At 59.9% G+C, this 21841-nt stretch overlaps 1 protein-coding gene across 7 annotated transcripts in view; it reads right to left on the bottom strand.

Moving 5' to 3' along the window:
* The window catches only part of Kiaa1671 (KIAA1671 ortholog), a 104803-nt gene that overhangs the window by 57513 nt on the left and 25449 nt on the right, over positions 1-21841 (bottom strand). For 5 of the 7 annotated variants that reach the window (XM_074061042.1, XM_020186891.2, XM_020186890.2 and 2 more), the window contains exons 2-5: positions 14386-15942; positions 12833-12920; positions 8881-11487; positions 1896-2030 (exon numbers count right to left, since the gene is read on the bottom strand). In XM_074061042.1, the coding sequence (XP_073917143.1) occupies positions 1896-2030; positions 8881-11487; positions 12833-12920; positions 14386-15890 (4335 nt within the window). In that variant the 5' untranslated portion in view covers positions 15891-15942. Of the gene's footprint in view, positions 1-1895; positions 2031-8880; positions 11488-12832; positions 12921-14385; positions 15946-17449; positions 17660-21841 lie in introns of those variants that run through there. The other 2 variants (XM_074061044.1, XM_020186888.2) reach the window with 2 other exon arrangements.

Below are 21841 nucleotides of genomic sequence, written 5' to 3'. Positions count from 1 at the left end.
AGGGTGAATCCTAATCTCAGGCCCGAGGACCACGTCCAGGCCCAAGGGTCCAGGGAGGGCGAGCAGGGCTGGCGGGGGCCAAGGCGTTGGCCCAGCGAGGGGAAGGGCCCAGGTGCCAGGCTGGCTGACGCCAACTGTGTGGCCTTGGGTAGGTGTGGCTGATCCCCTGAGTCTCACTCACTGTCCCCCTGTGCAAACTGGGGCCGCAGTGGGGCTGACAGGCCTGACACAGGGCCCAAGAAATGCAGGCGGCCAGGTGCCATGGCTCACGCCTGTAATCCCAGCCACTCAGGGGGCAGAGATCAGGAGGATCCCGGTTCAAAGCCAGCCAGGGTGGAGGTCACCCTGGCCAAGTCAGGCCCTCTTTCTGGGCCTCAGTTTCCCTCACGTAGAGAGCTGGACGGAAGAGTGGAAAGGGGGCAGTAGAGGGGAGAAGGAAGAAAAAACTGCCGCTATGGTTGAGGCGTTAATTCACGAGCCAGGTGACCTCATTTACTGCCCACAAAGACACTCAACATCATCTTCTTCTTACACGAGGTCACTAAGCCCAAGCCTAAGATCGCACAGTGGCAGAGGTGGGATTTGAACCCATGTTTTGGGCTGTTGGAGGCACCAGGAGCTGAGCACTGCCCCCTGGTGACCGCCCTCAGGACTGCAGGCAGGAGCCCAGCATGGAGGAATGTGGTCTAGGCCACAGCCGTCCACCCCCAGAGGAGGGGAAACCAGGCAGGCACAGGGGCCAGAAGGAGGGGCCAAGGTCAGCTGCCACTGGGGGATGCCAAGGTCGAAGGCTCCCCAGTGACCCAGACTGAAAGAGGGGCAGCCGGGGGCCAGGGAGGACACCAACAGGCGGCTATAAAAAGCCAGGGTTAAAATGCTTGCTCCCCACGGCCTCTGCCTGCGGGCACACGAGGCTCACGTGCGGTCAGGTCAGGTGAGCCGCTGCCCTGGACAGGGGCACAGAGAGGGCTGCGTTTGCACAGCCCAGGTGGGCTGAGGGCTGAGGGCTGAGTCCCCACGCCAGTCACCCGGCCCCACGGGGAGGCGCTTTTGCCTTCTGATGGTCACTTGCTGACCGGTTCAAACCCTGCAGTGTCCTCTCACCAGTTCACAGCGGGGGACACCGAGGACACCCAGGGAGGGGAATTTGGCCACGGAACTGGAAGGGATGGACCAAGGATCAAGTACAGGGTCCTGAGCTTCAGATCTCAGGGGAACACAGGAACCGTGTGAACCTCGCCTCGCCCTACACCTCGGCCAGCTACCCTGGATGCCCTGTGTGGGACCCTGTGACACTTGGCAGCCTCCAAATGCCACAGAGCCGAGAAGATCAACAGAGAGTGGCTGGAGGAGGCCGGGCCAGAGCCCTGTCCAGCACATGGATACATGCCGCCCTCTGGCTCCATGGCCAGCTTCTGCTGACCTCCCCCATCACTACAGCTATCCATTGCCGGTGCGTCACTTGGTGCTGCCCCACATGCTCTCCTCTCCATCCTGCCCCAGGCTAAAGGAAAGGGATCTACACCCCGTTTTCTGGCCCAAGTGCAGAGAGAGCATAAAACGCTCAAACTCTCCACTGAGAACAGATGGTGCTGGATTCGAACCCAGAACTCTCAGCCCTCAGTGCCAGTGCTTTCTGAACCATTTGTGCGAGCAGCTGGAGTGGCCTCTCCATGCTGGGCAAGAAACCCGAGAGCTGGGACCGTGTCCTCAACGGAGCCACCAAACACCCTCCATGTAGTGACCAGAGCAACAGCCAGACAGCCGGGTTCCCACGCGGCGTCCACCCTGCCCACTCAGGCCCAGCTGGCCTCGACCCTCTGGGGGACATGAGCCCCACGGTGTCCACGACCTGCTGGCCTGCGAGCTCCTCACGCTGTTCCCCGGTCACTCACCACAATCAGCCCTTCCTTCTTGTCCTTGCAGAAGCTCTGGCTTCTCTGGGGGCCGGCGGTCACAGGGGATGCTGGTCGGAGAGGCTGCTCATTGTCCTGGGAGCCATTGTCCTGCTTCAGGTCCCCCAGGGACACCTGAGAACACAGAGAGACCCACGTCACACCAAGGTCCATTCTGGCAAAGAAGATGAAGCCACCTGTGCCACAATGAGCAGAGGCCACTTGAGGGTCTGGGCTCAGCCACTGGCGCCTGTGTGACCTCAGCTGAGCTCCTTGACCTCTCTGAGCCTCAGTGATGTAAGACTCCCTGACGTCACAGCTGGAGTCCAGGGTGGATTCAGATCCTAGGACCCTCATACAGCCACCAGGGGGTGGTGGTTGACCATCTGCACCCAGGGCCTCCATGGATGTCAGGGGTGACTTCCAGTGGTGTTTCAAAGGCCACTGTCACCATCCAAACACACGCGCTCAGATTCACGGGAACGGCACGGCTCGGCACGGGCAGCCTCCCCGGCACACTGGATCCCGATCCCGCTGCTCCTTCCATGGGGCTGCAAGACTCTTGAGCACGTCTGAACCTTCCTAACTGTGCACGTCCAGCGGGCAGATGGTCATGGCACCAAGGGCCCCCTAAGGTGTGCCCCACTTCTCCACTCCCCACGGCCACCACCCGGCGCCTCGGTGTGGACTGGGCAGCCTCGATCCTTGAGCTGGCCTCCCTGCCTCCACCTTCATCCCCTCGGCCCACGCTTAGCACAGCCAATGGGGGGTGGGTGGTGTCTAAGACAGTGGTGACAGCCAAGCTCAGGACACTTTGGTGGCTCCCGGGTGACCCTGCCAGGCCTCATGGTCTAGTCTCTCCATCCTGGCTGCTCCCACCGTCCCCTCCCCTGCCTGCTGAGGCCCCTGAGGGTCCACAGGACAAGCTCTGTCCATGTTGGGCCATTGGCACATGTGGCTCCTCCCAGGTCTCAGCGTGCTGGGTCCCTGTCACTTCAGATGGCTCCGTTCGGGTCACTTCTGGGACCTTCCGTGGCCCTCGTCCCCTCTCCCCAGGACTTGCTCTCTAGTGGCTGTGTTCATTCACGGCTTAGTGTTGCCTGCCCCTCCAGCCCAGGGCTGCCCACTGCTCTTTCTGTCAATGTGGCCACGAGGGCCACAGGTGGCTTGTGAGCTGTAAATGTGGGCAGGTGACAGAGGAACTGGAGTTCCAGTCACATTGCATTTTAGCTCATTTAAATAACCACACCGAGACGGTGGCAGAGCCACATCTTGTCCCTGCCAGCCACCCTGGTAACTAGGACTGGGCCTGGTATGTGGCTGAATGCACTGAAGAATGGAGGGCAGACGGGCAGGTGCTGGTGCCTCGCTCTGGTTCCCTCAACATCCTTTGCCTGGGGACCTGCATCCGAGGCTCCACCACAGCACACGTCACCTCTGACGTCTGTGAGGCAGGCGGGAGCCCCACCCTGCAGACCAGGAAACCGAGGCTCCCCAACACCCAGAGTCACACAGGGCAAAGTTTAACCCCAGCTCTGCCCAGGACACAACTCAGGACCACAAAGATGCAAAGGGTTCATCCCCGATAAAGCCCTCTAAGAAATCAAGGAAAGCTGGGCTTGGTGGCACACGCCTGTAATCCCAGCTACTTGGGAGGCTGAGATCAAGAGAACTGAGATATGAGGTCAGGAGATGGAGGAGGAGGAGATGGAGGAGGAGGAGATGGAAGAGATGGAGGAGGAGGAGATGGAGGAGGAGGAGATGGAGGAGGAGATGGAGGAGGGGGTGGAGGAGGAGATGGAGGAGGAGGAGATGGAGGAGGACGAGATGGAGGAGGAGGAGATGGAGGAGGAGGAGGAGGAGATGGAGATGGGAGAGGAGATGGAGGAGGAGGAGGAGATGGAGGAGGAGGAGATGGAGGAGATGGAGGAGGAGGAGGAGATGGAGAGGAGATGGAGGAGGAGGAGGAGATGGAGGAGGAGGTGGAGGAGGAGGAGATGGAGGAGGAGGAGATGGAGGAGGAGGAGGAGATGGAGGAGGAGGAGGAGATGGAGGAGGAGGAGGAGATGGAGGAGGAGGAGGAGGAGATGGAGGAGGAGGAGGAGGAGATGGAGATGGGGGAGGAGATGGAGGAGGAGGAGGAGATGGAGGAGGAGGAGGAGGAGGAGATGGAGGAGATGGAGGAGGAGGAGGAGATGGAGGAGATGGAGGAGGAGGAAGAGGGGGAGGAGGAGATGGAGGAGGAGGAGATGGAGGAGGAGGAGATGGAGGAGGAGGAGATGGAGGGGGAGGAGGAGGAGATGGAGGAGGAGGAGATGGAGGAGGAAGAGGAGATGGAGGAGGAGGAGATGGAGGGGGACGAGGAGATGGAGGGGGAGGAGGAGGAGATGGAGGAGGAGGAGGAGATGGAGGAGGAGATGGAGGAGGAGGAGGAGATGGAGGAGGAGGAGGAGATGGGGGAGGAGGAGGAGATGGAGGAGGAGGAGATGGAGGGGGGGAGGAGGAGGAGATGGAGGGGGAGGAGGAGATGGAGGAGGAGGAGATGGAGGAGGAGGAGGAGATGGAGGAGGAGGAGGAGATGGAGGAGGAGGAGATGGAGGAGGAGATGGAGGAGGAGATGGAGGAGGAGGAGGAGATGGAGGAGGAGGAGGAGATGGAGGAGGAGGAGATGGAGGGGGAGGAGGAGGAGATGGAGGAGGAGGAGGAGGAGATGGAGGAGGAGGAGATGGAGGAGGAGGAGGAGATGGAGGAGGAGGAGATGGAGGAGGAGGAGGAGATGGAGGAGGAGGAGGAGGAGATGGAGGAGGAGGAGGAGATGGAGGAGGAGGAGGAGATGGAGGAGGAGGAGGAGGAGATGGAGGAGGAGGAGGAGATGGAGGAGGAGATGGAGGAGGAGATGGAGGAGGAGATGGAGGAGGAGGAGGAGATGGAGGAGGAGGAGATGGAGGAGGAGGAGATGGAGGGGGAGGAGATGGAGGGGGAGGAGGAGGAGATGGAGGAGGAGGAGATGGAGGAGGAGGAGATGGAGGAGGAGGAGGAGATGGAGGAGGAGGAGGAGATGGAGGAGATGGAGGAGGAGGAGGAGGAGATGGAGGAGGAGGAGGAGATGGAGGAGGAGGAGATGGAGGAGGAGGAGGAGGAGGAGGTGGTGGAGGAGGAGGAGATGGAGGAGGAGATGGAGGAGGAGATGGAGGAGGAGGAGATGGAGGAGGAGGAGATGGAGGAGGAGGAGATGGAGGAGGAGATGGAGGAGGAGGAGATGGAGGAGGAGGAGATGGAGGAGGAGGAGATGGAGGAGGAGGAGGAGGAGGAGGAGGTGGTGGAGGAGGAGGAGATGGAGGAGGAGATGGAGGAGGAGATGGAGGAGGAGGAGATGGAGGAGGAGATGGAGGAGGAGGAGGAGATGGAGGAGGAGGAGATGGAGGAGGAGGAGATGGAGGAGGAGGAGATGGAGGAGGAGATGGAGGAGGGGGTGGAGGAGGAGATGGAGGAGGAGGAGATGGAGGAGGAGGAGATGGAGGAGGAGGAGATGGAGGAGATGGAGGAGGAGGAGGAGATGGAGAGGAGATGGAGGAGGAGGAGGAGATGGAGAGGAGATGGAGGAGGAGGAGGAGATGGAGAGGAGATGGAGGAGGAGATGGAGGAGGAGATGGAGGAGGAGGAGGAGATGGAGGAGGAGGAGGAGATGGAGGAGGAGGAGGAGATGGAGGAGGAGGAGGAGATGGAGATGGGGGAGGAGATGGAGGAGGAGGAGGAGGAGATGGAGGAGGAGGAGGAGGAGGAGATGGAGGAGATGGAGGAGGAGGAGGAGATGGAGGAGATGGAGGAGGAGGAAGAGGGGGAGGAGGAGATGGAGGAGGAGGAGATGGAGGAGGAGGAGATGGAGGAGGAGGAGATGGAGGGGGAGGAGGAGGAGATGGAGGAGGAGGAGATGGAGGAGGAAGAGGAGATGGAGGAGGAGGAGATGGAGGGGGACGAGGAGATGGAGGGGGAGGAGGAGGAGATGGAGGAGGAGGAGGAGATGGAGGAGGAGATGGAGGAGGAGGAGGAGATGGAGGAGGAGGAGGAGATGGGGGAGGAGGAGGAGATGGAGGAGGAGGAGATGGAGGGGGGGGAGGAGGAGGAGATGGAGGGGGAGGAGGAGGAGGAGATGGAGGAGGAGGAGATGGAGGAGGAGGAGGAGATGGAGGAGGAGGAGATGGAGGAGGAGATGGAGGAGGAGATGGAGGAGGAGGAGGAGATGGAGGAGGAGGAGATGGAGGGGGAGGAGGAGGAGATGGAGGAGGAGGAGGAGGAGATGGAGGAGGAGGAGGAGATGGAGGAGGAGGAGATGGAGGAGGAGGAGGAGATGGAGGAGGAGGAGGAGGAGATGGAGGAGGAGGAGGAGGAGATGGAGGAGGAGGAGGAGATGGAGGAGGAGGAGGAGATGGAGGAGGAGGAGGAGATGGAGGAGGAGGAGGAGATGGAGGAGGAGGAGATGGAGGAGGAGATGGAGGAGGAGATGGAGGAGGAGGAGGAGATGGAGGAGGAGGAGATGGAGGGGGAGGAGATGGAGGGGGAGGAGGAGGAGATGGAGGAGGAGGAGATGGAGGAGGAGGAGATGGAGGAGGAGGAGGAGATGGAGGAGGAGGAGATGGAGGAGATGGAGGAGGAGGAGGAGGAGGAGATGGAGGAGGAGGAGGAGGAGATGGAGGAGGAGGAGGAGGAGATGGAGGAGGAGGAGGAGATGGAGGAGGAGATGGAGGAGGAGATGGAGGAGGAGGAGGAGGAGATGGAGGAGGAGGAGGAGGAGGAGATGGAGGAGGAGATGGAGGAGGAGGAGGAGATGGAGGAGGAGGAGATGGAGGAGGAGATGGAGGAGGAGATGGAGGAGGAGGAGGAGATGGAGGAGGAGGAGATGGAGGAGGAGATGGAGGAGATGGAGGAGGAGGAGGAGATGGAGGAGGAGGAGATGGAGGAGGAGATGGAGGAGGAGATGGAGGAGGAGGAGGAGATGGAGGAGGAGGAGATGGAGGGGGAGGAGGAGGAGGACGTGCACTGAACAAAGAGCCTGAACCGACCCCAAGACTCTGGTCTGGTCAGAGCGTTTTCAGAAAGAAACCCTCACAGTGTTTGGACCAAAAGAAGGACGAGAGTGATGCCTGGGCGGGGAGGGTTAAGGAGGAAGAGAGGCATGCAGAGAATTTTTTCTACCCTTTTTAAGTATTTTAAAATAAATAAATGAAGTAAATCAAAGACCATTATCAGGCCTGGGGAAAGTTTCAGGAACTATTTGTTAAATGAATAAGGAGGAGAGGAAGGGAGGAGGAAAGTACAATCAACTTAGTTACAACACACCCTTTTGGGGGTAAATAAAGAGACCCTCTCCCAAGAGAGCAAAGATGGGCTGGGGACGGTGGTGCACGCCTATAAGCCCAGCTACATGGAGGCATAGGTAGGAGGAGGACTGCAGTCTGAGGCCAGAGTGGGCAAAAGGGAGAGGCCCTATCTGAAAAATACCTGAAGCAAAAAGGGGTGCGGCTTAAGCACGAGGCCCTGAATTCAAATGCCAGTTGAGAGAGAGGGAGAGAGGAAGAGGGAGAGAGAGAGGGAGAGAGAGAGAGGGAGAGGGTGGGAGAGAGAGAGAGAGAGAGGGAGAGGGAGAGAGGGAGAGAGGGAGAGAGAGAGAGAGAGAGAGGGAGAAAGGGAGGGAGAGAGGGAGGGAGGGAGAGAGGGAGAGAGGGGGGGGACAGAGAGGGGGGGAGAGAGAGAGAGGGAGAGAGGGAGGGAGGGAGAGAGGGGGGGAGAGTGAGAGAGGGAGAAAGGGAGAGGGAGGGAGGGAGAGGGAGAGAGAGAGGGAGGAGGGAGAGAGAGAGAGAGCGGGAGAGAGAGAGAGAGGGGGACAGAGAGGGGGGGAGAGAGAGAGAGGGAGGGAGGGAGAGAGAGGGGGGGAGAGTGAGAGAGGGAGAAAGGGAGAGGGAGGGAGGGAGAGGGAGAGAGAGAGGGAGGAGGGAGAGAGAGAGGGAGGAGGGAGAGAGAGAGAGGGAGAGGGAGAGGGAGAGAGGGAGGGAGGGAGGGAGAGAGGGAGGGAGGGAGAGAGGGAGGGAGAAAGGGGGAAGAGAGAGGGAGAGAGAGGGAGAGAGAGATAGGGGGAGAAAGAGATAGGGGGAGAGATTGGGGTGAGGTTGATCAAGAAAATACTTTGCAGCAATTAATTTAAAAATACGGGGTGATTTTGCAGACACAATGGGGGCTCGGGCAGGATCCGCAAGTCAGGGGTCAGACACCATTGTGGCCTCTACCCAGAGATGCCCAGGTGACAGAGGGGATGTCCCCAGGGGCTGGGCTACAGCTCGGGTGGCTGATGTGGGCCTTGGCTTTGACCCCCAGCAAAAATCAGTGAGTTCCCACACGTGGCTGCTGTGTCCCAGGACAGGGGCCCTCGGAGGGGTCTGGCACCTGCACACCTGAGCAGTGGCGGACACATGACGGGTGTCCAGGAAAGTGTCTGATGGTGACCGCGGGATCCAGGGAGGCTCAGAGCACGCGGAGCCCGTGATGGGCGCGGGGTTGGCTGCAGGGTACAACAGAGGACACAGGGGCTCCTCAAAGCTCTCCTGGTGACTCTCATTGCCGCCATTCCAGACATAGGGTGGCGGAACCTGGTGGCCCCGGGCTAGCAGGCTTGTCTGGCTTGGACAGGATATGTTTTTGAGGGAGTTTCCCTTGCTTCCTGGAGGAGGGATCACACCTAATAAAGGGCCACCACTGTCACCTGCCAAGAACCCGCCAGAACCAAGTGGCAGGCACCCACCCAACAGGGCCTGACCTCCCCATTTGCCTCACTCCCCACCGCTCCCCATAGCCCCACACCCAGGCGACTCCAGCCACTCCTCTACCACTTCAGATCTGAGTCTGCGACCCTGGACCCTGGACCCTGGACCCTGAACCCTGGACAGAGATGCTCAGTCGGTGTTTGAGAAAACCCTGGGAGCTTCACACTCACCCCGTGGCGGTCTGGAGTCCTCGGCTCCCACCGACAGGGCCCCACGCTGGCCTCCGACGTGTCCTTGGGAAGACTGGACCTCCCTTCCTGCTGTGCCAGCTTCCTCTGCTTGACGCCCTGCAGGACGGCCAGGCCCTCGTGGACTCTGGCGGGGGCACCCTTGTCTGAACAGGGCCGCCTGATGTCCAGCGCCGACCTCCCACAGTCACGGTGGGGGTCGCCCCGCAGGGCTGCTCCGTCCTCTGTCTGTGCGATGGGTTTCCTCGGGGTCCCTGTCGTCTGGTCGGCGGGGGACACTCTGGCCCCATTGCTGGGATCCTCCCGGCCTGAGGGCTTCGCCTTGGCCAGGAAATCCTGACCCTTGCAGACAAAGGCCTTGTGTTCCTCCTCGGCCGCTCCAGAGACTTTCTTCCTAGGGCCGGCGGGGACAGAACTGTCCCTGAGGTCGCTTTCAGCAGGGGCCAAGTGTGACGGCTTCCATGGAGGAGGGCTAAACTTGGGGGTGGCGGACACCCCCGCGGACTCTGCTGGCCACGGGCCTGAGCCGGGGGTGCCGCTGCAGGCCGGCCCAGCCACGCTGGCTCGTTTCCAGAGACCCTCTGCTTTGGGGGCCCCCCTGGGGCTCCTGCGTCCCCATTCCGCCCCGACGAGCCGGCCTGACCTCTCCCACGGGGAGCCGCTGGGCTCCGTGGTGGGACTGTCCTGCTCCTGGGCCTCACCGGGGGCGCTGGCCGACTGGTCCTTGTACTGGGCCATCAGGGCGTCAATGTCGAGGACGCTGCACCTGTAGCCGTCTCTCATTTTGCCCGGGAACGTCTCACTGATCACCTCCGTTCTCCTCCTGACCGGCAGGCTGGGCCGGCTTCTCAGGACCAGGCTACTTTGGGTGGCGCTGACCGAGGACATCCTGACCCCACTGTCCTTCTGGTCACTCTGAAAACCGGCGCCATCACTGGTCCCCCAAGGGGTATATAAAGTGCCCACACGGGCAGCTCTGTGCCCTGAAGATGACGGGCACCCCACGGCCATCGGGCTCTGTGAAGCTCGGTCTGCCCTCCGGCCCTCGTCCCCCTGAGCCCAGTGTCCACTGCCTGTGGGAGCCTGTGGAAAAGCAGGCGGGGACGGGGGTGGAACGGCGTTTCCAGAACGTTCAGGCAGGCGCTCGGGCCCTGACTTCACTGTGCTTTTTGTCTTTTGCCTATCCGGGATCTGATAGGTCAGGGCAAAAAACGTGGCCTTGGGTTCTGCAGGTGACCTTGGCTTCCCCCTGGGGCAGGCTCGGTCTTGCAAGGCACCTGAGGTCACCTCCTGGGTCCCTGCTCCGCAGGGGGACACAGGAGGCTTCTCTAAGGCCGCAGCCGTGTGGGTAAAGGTGTCTGTCTGTCTCTGCTCCGCCTTGCCACTGTTCTCTGGGGCAAGGAGGCTGAACTTGGTGTCATGAGGTAAAGTCCGCCGCCTCCACCTGTCCACCCTGACGTCTGCCGAGCCAGCCTTCCTCATCCTGGCCTCTGGCTCTGGCACCTGGCTCGGGCTGGGGTCCCCCTCGCTGGCAGCCACCAGAGTCCCTTTGTGCACAGACAACGTGTCTGGCCACACCCGCGCTCGGGAGTCATGGGGCTCGACCTCGGGCCTGGAAGAGGGGCCACTCCGAGCTGGACCCCCGTCAGTGTGGCCTCCTGGCCTGTCTCCAATCCTGATGGGGCCCTGGTGCTTGGCCTCACTGATGGCCCTCGAGGACGTGGTTTTAGGACAGGGGTCTTCGCAGACCCCTGCAGTGGGCTTATGCCAGTTGACCACTGCCCCGCCCATCCCTCTGGTTGACAGGCGATTGTCACCAAGAGTGTCCTTTGGCTCTCGATAGCTGGGCTTAGGCCCGCTGGCCTCCTGCCCTCGAGCTCCCCAAATCAAGCTGGCCCTTTGGACGGACCCCACGTGGGCTTTAGGGCTATGTTTCACTGGGAAAGCCTCCTGGGATGGCTGCCGGTCCTGCAGCGACAGCTGGGACCTGCCACTGTGCAGGGTCACTGCTGTGTCCTCCAGGGCGGTGGTGATGGCCTCGCTGTGCGCTCGCTCCCCGCTGGTGTGCAGGACATCATACCTGGGCTCGACCCTGCGGGAGGAGGGGGCGCCGTCCGTGTGCGTGACGGGGAGGTCGAGGCTGGGTATCTGGGCCGAGGCCTGTCGCTCCATGACGGGTGCTGGCCGCTGCCTCAGGGATGCCTGTCCCATTTTCCCCAGCTCGGGGCTTTCGGGCCACCTGGCGCTCTCCCTCTTGGGGCTCGTCACTTCTGGCTGGTCCAGCTCGCTCCAGGCGCCCTTCTCTGGCCTGACTCTGGGCTCTGAGACGTTGGTCACTTCACGAGGCGCTGGGGCCAGTCCGGACTGGCTGGCCACCGTGTGTCTTTCCACGTGATGCTCAAACACTGTGGCCCACACAGTCTGGAAGCTCCCGTCGTCTTCGGGACTAACTTGAGAAGGGACTGAGCTTTCTCCCCGACGGCCACTGGGGTCCTGGCCAGAGCCACCTTTGTTCTCCGTCTGCCCAGATGTCCTCTGGGGCACCCCGGGCTTCCAGGGGCTTCTTGGGGCAGGAGAAAAAGAACCATGCTGAAAAAGAACAAGTGTTGTTAAAAGCCTGGGAATGGAGGGAGGGAGGGGACAGAGGTGACCGCCGTCTGTCGTGACGCAGGGAACTAACCCTGAAACCTGAGGGCCTGACACACACCTGGGCAGGAGAGGACTTAGGTCAGGGCAACAGACCTGTGGTGATCTTTTTGTTTTTTTACAGTTCTTTCTGGCAGCACTGGGGTTTGAACTCAGGGCCTCATTCTTGCGAGGGAGGTGCTCTACCATATGAGCCTCTCCGCCAGCCCCTCATTTTGCTTTTTGAGACTGGGTGTTGCTGCACAGCCTAGGCTGGCCTTGATCTCATGATCCCCCTGCCTCAGCCTCCTGAGTAGCTGGGATTGTAGATGTGACCCCCCCCACGCCATCCCAAAATGATTAAGCTCCATGCATGAGGTGTCTAGAAATGGACACTAAGCCTGGGGGACAGACGGGTGGCCACTGAGGCACAAGGTGGAGGGGGAAGAGGTTTGAACGGACACAGATGTCATCGTCCTGACCCTGGAAGGGCTTCCCGGGACTCACACACACACGTGGACACTCGTCCACCTGTAGGCTTTCTTCGGGTGTGAGCTGCACATCGACTCAAAGACACTGAACCCGCGGACAGCGTCCACCACAGCCAGGGAGGCCCAGGGCTACCTGACGGGCGCTTTCTTATTAAACAGACCACGCAATTGCCACCAGGTTCCTTCCTGTGTCTACTGCTGGTGGCAAATCAAGGTGAGGAGGAGTGAGAGTTGTTGACGCTGAAATTGTGTGACTCCCACAGCGGGGACCCTCCACCTCTTCCCACGAAGAATGAGCACCTGCCCGTGAGGGTGATCATGACGTGGGGAGACGGCGCCCGACACGAGGAGTAGGGCATCAACCCATTATGCCAGATGCGACTTAAAAGTCCCCACGTTGGCCGGGCACGGTGGCTCACACCTGTCCCTCCAGCCGCTCGGGAGGCCGAGATCGGGAGGACCCAGGCCTGGACCCCATCTCAACAGCACAAAGCTGGGCGTGGTGGTGTGCACCTGTCGTCCCAGCCGCAGAGGGAACTGTAAAGTAGGAGGATCAGGGTCCAGGCCGGCCTGGCGAACAGCGAGACCTCATCTCCAAATTAACCAGAGCAAAAGGCTGAGGTGGCATAGCACCTGCCTAGCAACTTCAAGGCCCTGAGTTCAAACCCCACCACCACCCTCCCCCCAAAAAAAACCAACCACAAAGTCCCAATGTTAGAGAAAAAGTCCTCTTGTTGGTGTCACTTGTGGTGCTCTTGCCCTGCTTCCAGTGTGACCTTCCCTCAGAGAAACAAAACGACAACACGGCGACAGCTTACCTTTTCTCTCTGCTCGCTGGGAAGCTCGCTACTTTGCGTGGCGCACTTCTCATGTCTGACCTCACTGCTTGGAGCTGAACTTGAAAACCTGGAACAGAGATCCGAGTTATCCACACGGAGCAAGCAGCCATGCCATCCCTCAGCCCACACACCACCACCAGGCCAGGGTCTCGGGGGAGAACGGGCCTGGCCATCACCTTTGGGAAAGGACGTCCTTTCCAGCCACCAGGAGAAGGGCCTACCTTAAGCACAGCATGGTGGGGTGGAAGGACCGAGCTGGGGACAAGACACCGGGAATGGGATGGAGCTGCAGCCCCTCCAGGGACTGAGGCTGGGGCTGTGACCTCACCCAGCCTCTTTCCTGACCTATAAAGCGAGATAATTAACACCTCCCGCCGCCTGCACAGGGCAGATAAGAGGCCACCGTGGCCCTAATAGCTACTGAGGGTGTTCTGGAAGAGGAAGATGCCCCGGGAGGGGTAATTAATGGCTCTGCTTAGCAACCAGGGCACAACACCCACCCCACAGCAGGCTGGCCACAAGACTCGGGCCTCAGGGACTGAGGGGACCCAGGCTTGTCACGGCCTCCCTGGGCTTTGCCTTCCCCACAGATAAGTGGGGACCAGAATCTGTCCATCCTCAGTGTGTTCTTTGGGGTATAGGCTGGAGCGGCATGGACTGGGGGCTCTGGAGACCAGGGTGGGGAGAAAAATCAGACCACTTGACCTTGACCCTACATGGTGATCCAGCGTTTGCTTCCAGGGGGGGACGTGAGGCTGTGATACCTCAGTTTCCCCATCTGTCAGATAAGCAGGGGCCGCTGCCAGGCCCCAGAGGGCACAGTGACAGGTGTGTGGGGTCCCTGGCCTAGGTCCCCTCTCCTCTGCTATGTCAGCTCAGGGGTGGTTCTAAGAACTCACAAAGCTTGAGCCCTCCCAGGACACCCGAATCAGAAACCCTGGGGCTGGGTCCCACCTGTGTGTTTTTCTGAGTGATTTGAGAGCCATGGGTCTGACACTGGCCCAGCTGGCTGCCCTGGTTCCCAGGGCCGGGAGGACAGGTCCCCTATGTGGGTGGCCAGAATGACATTCACCTGAGGGTCACACCCACCCGGTGGCATCGGCCCGTGCGACCACGTGTGGGAAAACTACGCAGGCAGAGACGCTGGGCCGAGCTTAGACGACCACAGCTGGCCGGCAGGGCTCTGCCTGAGTTTTTACCTCCATCCTTCACAGAGGGACGACATGGAGGCACAGGAGGGCAGCGACTTGTCTGAGACTCTGACCACCTAATCTGAAGGATGCTGACCTTGAGGGGGCGATGCCTGTCCTGAACTCCCATGGCGAGTGACAACTGGGGGGCGGGTGAGCCCTGAGCCCCACTGCTGGGGTCTGTACTCCTGCTCCGCAGCCCAGCTTCCCATGTAGAGCTGGAAACTCAACCAACCCTCTCGGGAAACTGAGGGCAGGGGCAGAAGGTGCCAGGCACAGAGCCCCGGGTCCTTGTAGCCCCCTTCCCTGGGAGGCTGTGGTGTGTGGGATGTGCCCACTTACAGTTTGGTCAAATCCGCCGACAGAGGCCGCGCCTGGAGCGTCCCCCTCCTGATCTCCGGCTTCCCCTCTGTGCTGTTGGCGGCCCAGCCTTTGATCCGCGCCTGGACACTCACACCCGCCTTTTCCAGCTCTGGCACTGCCACTGGGGCTTCGGAGGCAGCTGCGGAGGGTTCAGATCCCAAGGCCGAGGCCAGGAAGCTCTCCTCCTCAAACAGGCTGAGACGCTTCTTGACGCTGCCCCTGGATGTCCACTGGGCCCCCTCTGAGGGCCCCTGGTCGGCCCCTCCGCTCTTGACCTCCACAGGCCCCAGGCCTCTTCCTGGCCTGGACAAAGGGGCCTCAGGCACCTTCTCTGGCTTGGGGTCTGGCCTGACTCTCTCTTCCTGAGGACCCCGATCCTCCCTGGGAACAAGCCGGGCTGTCTCTGCCCCCTGGTCCTTCTGCTCGTGGATTTTCCTGGCCACCTGCAGGAAGTCTGAGTCCGGGTCCTGTGGGAGGGCTTCTGCTTGGACGGCGTTTGCCCCGTCCACCCTGGGCTCCAGGTCGGTCTCCTGTGGCCCCTGGAGTTGTGCCCTGGTCCCCTCCTCGGCCCCCTTCCTCATCAGGGCCTCCCTGGTCTCAAACTTGGCTGTGAGGTCCATGGAGAGGGGCCTGGGCTTCCGCACCCACGTCTTCTCAGGAGCCACCTTTTCCCCCACGGCCTCTCTATCTGCGCCTGGCCTCAGAGGCTGAAGGGCCTCGGTGAAGATGGCCGACACTGGCCTCCTCTTGGTACGAGGCCTGGGCTCCAGCGGGGCGTGTCCTGCTGTGTCCTCCATGCTGCAGGCCTTTGGCAGAGGCCGGCCCTGGCCTGCTTCATCTGGGAGTGCGGTGGATCTCGTGTCCTGACACAGGGAGGCCGGTCGGGGAAGGGTCCCAGGGGGCTTCCGGGAAGGCAAGGTGGGCTTGGGGGCCACCTCGGGCCGGCAGCTGGAGGGAGGCTCCTGGGACACACCCGCGTTGGTCTCCCACATCCTCTGGCTGGCCCCTGTCCCCAGGGTGGGGCTGGCCTTGTTGGTTTCAAAGAGAGTCACAGGGCTGGGGCTGGGCCACAGGTCCATCACCTTGCCGGCCCCACGTGGGCCGTTCCTCGCAGCCTCGTCGCCACCTGCCTCCTGCCCCACCAAGCTGGGCATCCTGTCTTCCAGGTTCTCCGTGGCCACCAGGTGAAAGATGCCAGCAGAGGCACCCCTGTCCGGCCTGGGCTGCACAGACAGGTTGAGGCCTCTGCCGTCGGGGGCAGGCCCCTTGGAGAAGGGTTTCGGGGCCAGTCTGGGCAAAGGGAACGAGGTGGCTGAGCTCCTGAGCACACTTTTCCCTTCCCGGACCCGGGCCAAGGGGGTCCCAGAGGTGTCGCTGGTCTGGCAGAAGTACGTCCGCTTCAGGGTTTCCTCCTTGCTGATGTCACCGAGGCCTGGCACCACTGTCAGGGACGCGATGGAGCCAACCTCAACTCGTGTCACCATGGTTACGGTTGTAGATCCGTGAGGACTGAGAACATTGGAAAGGGAATAGCAACTGCTTAAAAAAAAAAAAGAAAGAAAGAAATGGAAAAGGTGAATTAGTGAATTTAGCAGAGGTGTCTGGCTTGAGGCGGAGGGAAGGTTTGGGGGCCGGGGCCGCCACTCTTTTGTGGTCTGGTGAGCGCACATCCTCCCGTGGAGTGGGGAGGGATGCATGGTCAGCTCTGAAGTTCGCTCCCGACAGAGGGGTCAGGAATGCATCCAAGCGCTCCTTTCCTTCCTCCCCAGTGCAAGGGGTGAGGGGCAGGTCTCATGGGACAGAGAGCTCGGCTGGGATCAGGAAGGCGGCTCAGAGAGGCAAAGCACAGGCCTGGGGCGCCTGGGAGCAAGAGCCCAAGAGGAGATCCACACAGTCCCAGGTGAGAGGTGAGCAGCCCCTGCTCCCCAACCCCGACTGTCACCCCGACTGCTGCCCATTGCACAGCTGCCACATCACATCCCACTGGTCCTTGCCACCACCCTGTGCTGAACAGAGACGGTCAGTAACCAGGCTTGGCTCACACAGCCACCAAGGCAGGCGTCCCTGCAATCACAGAGCTAGTGATTGGCAGGGGACCCAGGCCTCGGCCACCCCCCCCCAGCTGCCCTCAGTCTCTTGTCTTTCCCCTTACAGGCACCATTAACTACCAATGCCTCCACTTTTCCCTCTGTCTGTGGCTTTGCTAAACACCTGTCTTAGCTGCGGTGCTGGGGATCGAACCCAGGTCCTCTGCATGCTAGGCAAGCGCTCACCACTGGGCCGCACCCCAGCGCCCTTCATGTTCTGAACAGGGAGAAGAGTTGCTGAGTGGAAGTCAGGCCATGAGTGACATGCCGCCCCGGGGACAGTGGTCAGGTCTCACTTTGTGGCCCCAGGGCCTCTTGTTGGTCTGGGTACGAGGCTCATCTCTCATGAATTCCTCCACCTCCAAGAGGCAGGAATCACCCTCTGCCCTCTGCCTGAAGGAGACTCAGGGAAAGAGCCCAGAGAGGTCCCCCGATGTGCTAGTCATCACACAGCCTCAGCCTGGCCTCCCGTCCTGATCCATCAACCCCTTTCAAACAGTATTTAAAAAGTGCCGGACAAAACACAAGCCCCCTTCGTGCCAGTGTTGTCTTTCCCTGAAAACCTGCCGCCCAGCCAGCCCCCGTCTACGTGGCCTAAAAAAGAAGGTATTTCAGTGAAACGCAGCCTTCCGGCTCTGACTCACGCAGCAGCCTGTGGGGAAGAAAGGCCGACAGAGCTGGCATTTTCCTCCCTTCCTCGCGCGGCGGTGCTGACAGTGCCATCTCTCCAAACCGGAGAGCACCGTCAGACGCAATCACAGGACAGATCTGGAAGATCCACGGACTGGAGGATTTCCATCCACAGAGACCCCAGGGTCCCTCCCCTTAGAGCCAGTCCGCCGCTGGGGACGCACACCTGGCCTGGCCCTGCACAGGGCACTGCCAGGACTCAGAGGGGAGAGTCCCCTGCTCCCTCCGCTCCAGCCCACACTCGGGTCCACACACACCGCACCTACCCGAGCTGGCCGGCCTGGAGAGCCAGAGGTCAGGGCTGGGGCGCACCGCACACCCTGGTGCAGAGGCCGGGGGAGGAGACTGAGGCTGGGGACAGAACAGGGGACAGCTTGGCTCCGCAGCTCCTTCCAGCAGCCCCGACACAGACGGTGAGAGCTTTCGGGTTCCAATTGCGTAGCTGGCACCGAGTCCAGCATCTAAGATTCACTCCTTCTCTTTTGCTTTGCGCTGACGTGCACACGTGTGCACCAACAATGTCGGGTCCGTGAAGGGGGGAGTGTTCAGTGAGAGCCCCCAGTTCTGCAGCACCTACTGTGTGCAAAGATGGACCGGGCATGTCCCCGCCATCGTGGGGCTCACAGTGCTGTGTATGACCTCCACCCCAAACACACACACACACAGCAATGCCAGCCCTGCGTGACAAGTGTCCCTGCTTATAACAGACATGTGAGCGCACGCACAGGAGGGCTCACTGCTGAGGTCCTATACAGTGCTATCATCCTGGAGACAGTGATGCTGAGTGCTCCAAGTGTCGGCTGATTTGGGAACCCTTCCTTTGTTCAGAGGGATTTGCACATGGCAACCCTTGGAGGTCCCCAAATGCTGCCCCCAGGGCCTTTGCACCTGCCATGGCTGCTTTTTGGAAACTGCCCTTGCTCATACACAGACACAAACCCACCCAGCTCAGACATCTCTGCCCACCAACCTGGTGCAACCCACCCCCCCTCCAGCCATGCTCTTGAGCATCACAGACACTCAGACGCTCACAGATATGCAGTCACAGCCACAGGACGTGATATTCCGCCCTGTCCTCTGGTTACCCTGAGCCCCGCAGGGGTCATCAGATAAGAGCACTAAATGCACAATTACTGAACAGATGAAGACACCCACTCTTCTCAGATGCAAGACAAGTTCAAGTTGTCACCTGTGACACTAAGCAGTGTGGGACGGACACTGAGAGGCTGTGGTGTGGCTACTGCTGTGTGTGGCCACTGGAGGGCAGAACCACAGCTCAGCTAGAAGATGAACTGATATTCCCGCCAGGAGCCCTGGCCCTTATCTTGGCCCACTTGGGGGCTCTCCACTTGCCGTGACCCCAGGAACCTTGTGTCCTGCTGGCTCACCTTGGCACATGAGTGACAAGTGACACATCTCTGTGTGATTCCCTGGGAATCAAGTACCAGAACCACCACTGCTGAGCTGGGGTCAATGGTGCACAAATGTCACCCAACGTAGGTGCCTAAGCCCACCTTGGCAGCTGTGCTGAGGGATGGACTGGGGACAGACATGAGGAGGTACATCTCGTGGTCCGCGCCCTGTTCAATGTGACAGTACCTGCCATCTGTTACCTGCTTCACATGGGCCAACGCCCGGCTCCCATTCCAGCGCCTGCTCTGTGTGTGCACAAAGGAATGTCGGAATTAAGTCACAAATCCATAAAGAAAGGGACATACACGGCGTTTGTCCCACTGCTGAAACGACACTCCAAGTCCTTTTCCACCTTAGCAAGCCGGGGTCCTTGGGGTTGCAGTTAACCTGCTGTGAACGCAGGAGCCTGATCAGAATGTGGGCACCCTTTCCGTGAGCTCGTCCATACGTCACACCTGATTTAAGAGACACTCGCCTCTTAAATCCTTAAATCCTTAAAACCTCGGGAAGCCCACTCACATGGGAGCCAGCTGGACCTCGTTCCCAGGCTGGCCTAGCTCTCTCGCTCGCTCTATAAACACCTCAGTGACGCACTGTGAAGCAAGCGGGTGATTGAGGGCCCCAAGGAGGAAGGAGGGAGACTGACAGGGAGCTGGGTTTGGCACACGTGCTGCAGACAGGTACCCAGTGCCCACTGCGGGGCTGGGAGGCCGTGGAGACCAGGATGGAGAGAACGTGGGTCTGACCTCAGCCATGGCCACTTTCCAGCTGTAGCTGAACCTGGGTCAGGTTCATTTGGCACAGCCTTGTTCTCCAGGGATTGATTTGCCTCTCACACAGGGAAACCGCTTGTCTGGGAAGGGTCACCCAACATAGGTGCGGATGAGCTGGGAGATGGTGGACAGCATGGTCCTTGTGGCCTCTACCCTCCCTGCACGCTTGCCGAGCTTGGCCCAGTGCACCAGCGGCCGCCAGGGAACTCCCACCAGAGAAGCTGAGAGACCAGAGAGGAGGCGAGAGCAGCTTCCATTCAATAGCAGACAGTTGGGAGCTCTGCTCCCAGCCTCGGGTGGCTGATTCATTCTCACACTGCTGCAATCCTTCACAATTACACCCGAGCCCTTCCCGGGAATACCACCATCTGTGCGGGGCGTGGGCCGGGCCTGGCACCTCGTAGTGTCTTCCGGAACACAACCTTAGCCCCACATTCACAAACCCATCCTGTGTGCTGCACTATGCAGAGCTGAAAACAGACCGGCAAAGGGCGGGGGGTGTCCTCCCACAGGGGAGGGGCAGGGCTGCAGCATACGTAAGAGAGGCCCACGCACAGGCCCAGATGGACGAGGTACAACCAAAATGCCAGACATCACAGGAATGTATGTGTTCTCTTGTCTTTCCTTATGGCTGTGCCCATCCAACCACCCATCCATCCACTCACCCATCCATCCACCCATCCATCCACCCACCCATCCACCCATCCACCCATCCACCCACCCATCCACCCACCCACCCATCCACCCATCCATCCACCCATCCATCCACCCATCCATCCATCCACCCATCCACCCACCCACCCACCCATCCACCCATCCATCCACCCACCCACCCATCCATCCACCCATCCATCCACCCATCCATCCACCCATCCATCCATCCACCCATCCATCCACCCATCCATCCACCCATCCACCCACCCATCCACCCATCCACCCACCCATCCACCCACCCATCCACCCATCCATCCATCCACCCACCCATCCATCCACCCACCCACCCATCCACCCATCCATCCACCCACCCACCCATTTCAATCCCAAATTGTCAAGCACCACTGTCGCAGACTCTGGCATGTGACCCTGAGCCTAAAATGCAGAAAGCCCTGCGCCATGGGCTTGCATTCAAGAAGACAGAGAGAAAACAATAAAGATAAATAAGGAAAACTGGTGGAGGATTTGGGCTGGCCAGGTAAGACACTGCCAAACAGCTCACAGGCTTTGTGTTCCCCACTTTTCCACAGCAGCCCCTGGGCTCCGAGCTGTGTGTTCCACACCCCCAAAGGTGCCCAGTGTCCAGGAAGGGATTGTCCAGAGGCCAAATCGAGTCCTCACTCCCGGCTGACGGGCCAAGCTTGCTAGCGTAGGTCCTGGCTGTAGAACCGCAGACCTGGACGCCTGTTTATGTGAATAAAGTTTTATTGGAACCAGGCCCACCATGTGTTACACTGCCTGTGGCATCTTTCAGGAGCCATCACCATCTATGGCTTAGTGACAGTTATAATTGTCATACAAGCCACACAAGCCTGGGAAAGCTGAGATGTTGACACTGCTCCCAAACCTTTCCTGACAAAGTTGGCTGAGGCCTGCCAGGATTGTGGGTGACGCTGTACCCCAAGAACACAGACTCCCCAAGGCCATGGCAGCCTCTTCTCCAGACCTCAAGGGTCCTGCAATACCCTGGCTGCATCAACACGTCCAAACTTGGCCTCGTGCACCACTTGAACCAGGCCTCAGCCTGGTCTCTTAACCTCAATTCTTTCTCTCATACAGCTGGGATTACATATCACACCACCACACCTGGCTTATTGATTGAGATGGGGGGGTCATGCTAACTTTTATCTTTTTTCTTTTGTGTGTGTGTGTGTGTGTGCTGGGTGGGGGTACATTGTAGCTTTTACAAAGGTTCTTACAATGTATCAAATATGTCAAACTTGAATTCCCCCCCTCCACTGCTCTCTAGCGTTCATCCCCCTCCCCTAACTCCTGGAACAGCTTCAGCAGGCATCAGTTTTGCATTTGCACACATGTGTACACAGTATTTGCGCCATGCTCATCCTCCTTGCTACCTTTTTTTGCTATGAGTGGCCCTGAACTATGACCCTCCCAATCTCCACTTCCCGCACAACTGGGATTACAGGCTTGAATCACTGTACCAGCTTCAAGTACAAAGTACAAATACATTTTTGAAGCATTAGCTTATGTTGGTCCAAAAACTGCTGTATGCACAAAGCTCGAATCCTAGCCAGGTCTGGTCACGTGTGCCACCCTTGCCAGGCCTCTCTGGGTGTTCCACACGAACTCCAGGAGACGTCGGACCTCCAGATGACCCAAGCGTTTTCATTAATCCCAAATCCCAGCTACGGTTCGCCTCTGCCCCCAGCCAGCGCAATCCACGCCATTTCCAACGTAGACAGGAAACTGGGCTGAAATTAAAATAAAGCCAGACGATGCGTCCCCATCAGGGGACCT

This window comes from Castor canadensis, chromosome 18 (genome assembly GCF_047511655.1).
Source record: "Castor canadensis chromosome 18, mCasCan1.hap1v2, whole genome shotgun sequence".
In the NCBI taxonomy this organism is placed as follows: domain Eukaryota; kingdom Metazoa; phylum Chordata; class Mammalia; order Rodentia; family Castoridae; genus Castor; species Castor canadensis.
This window is presented reverse-complemented; position numbering and strand designations above follow the sequence as displayed.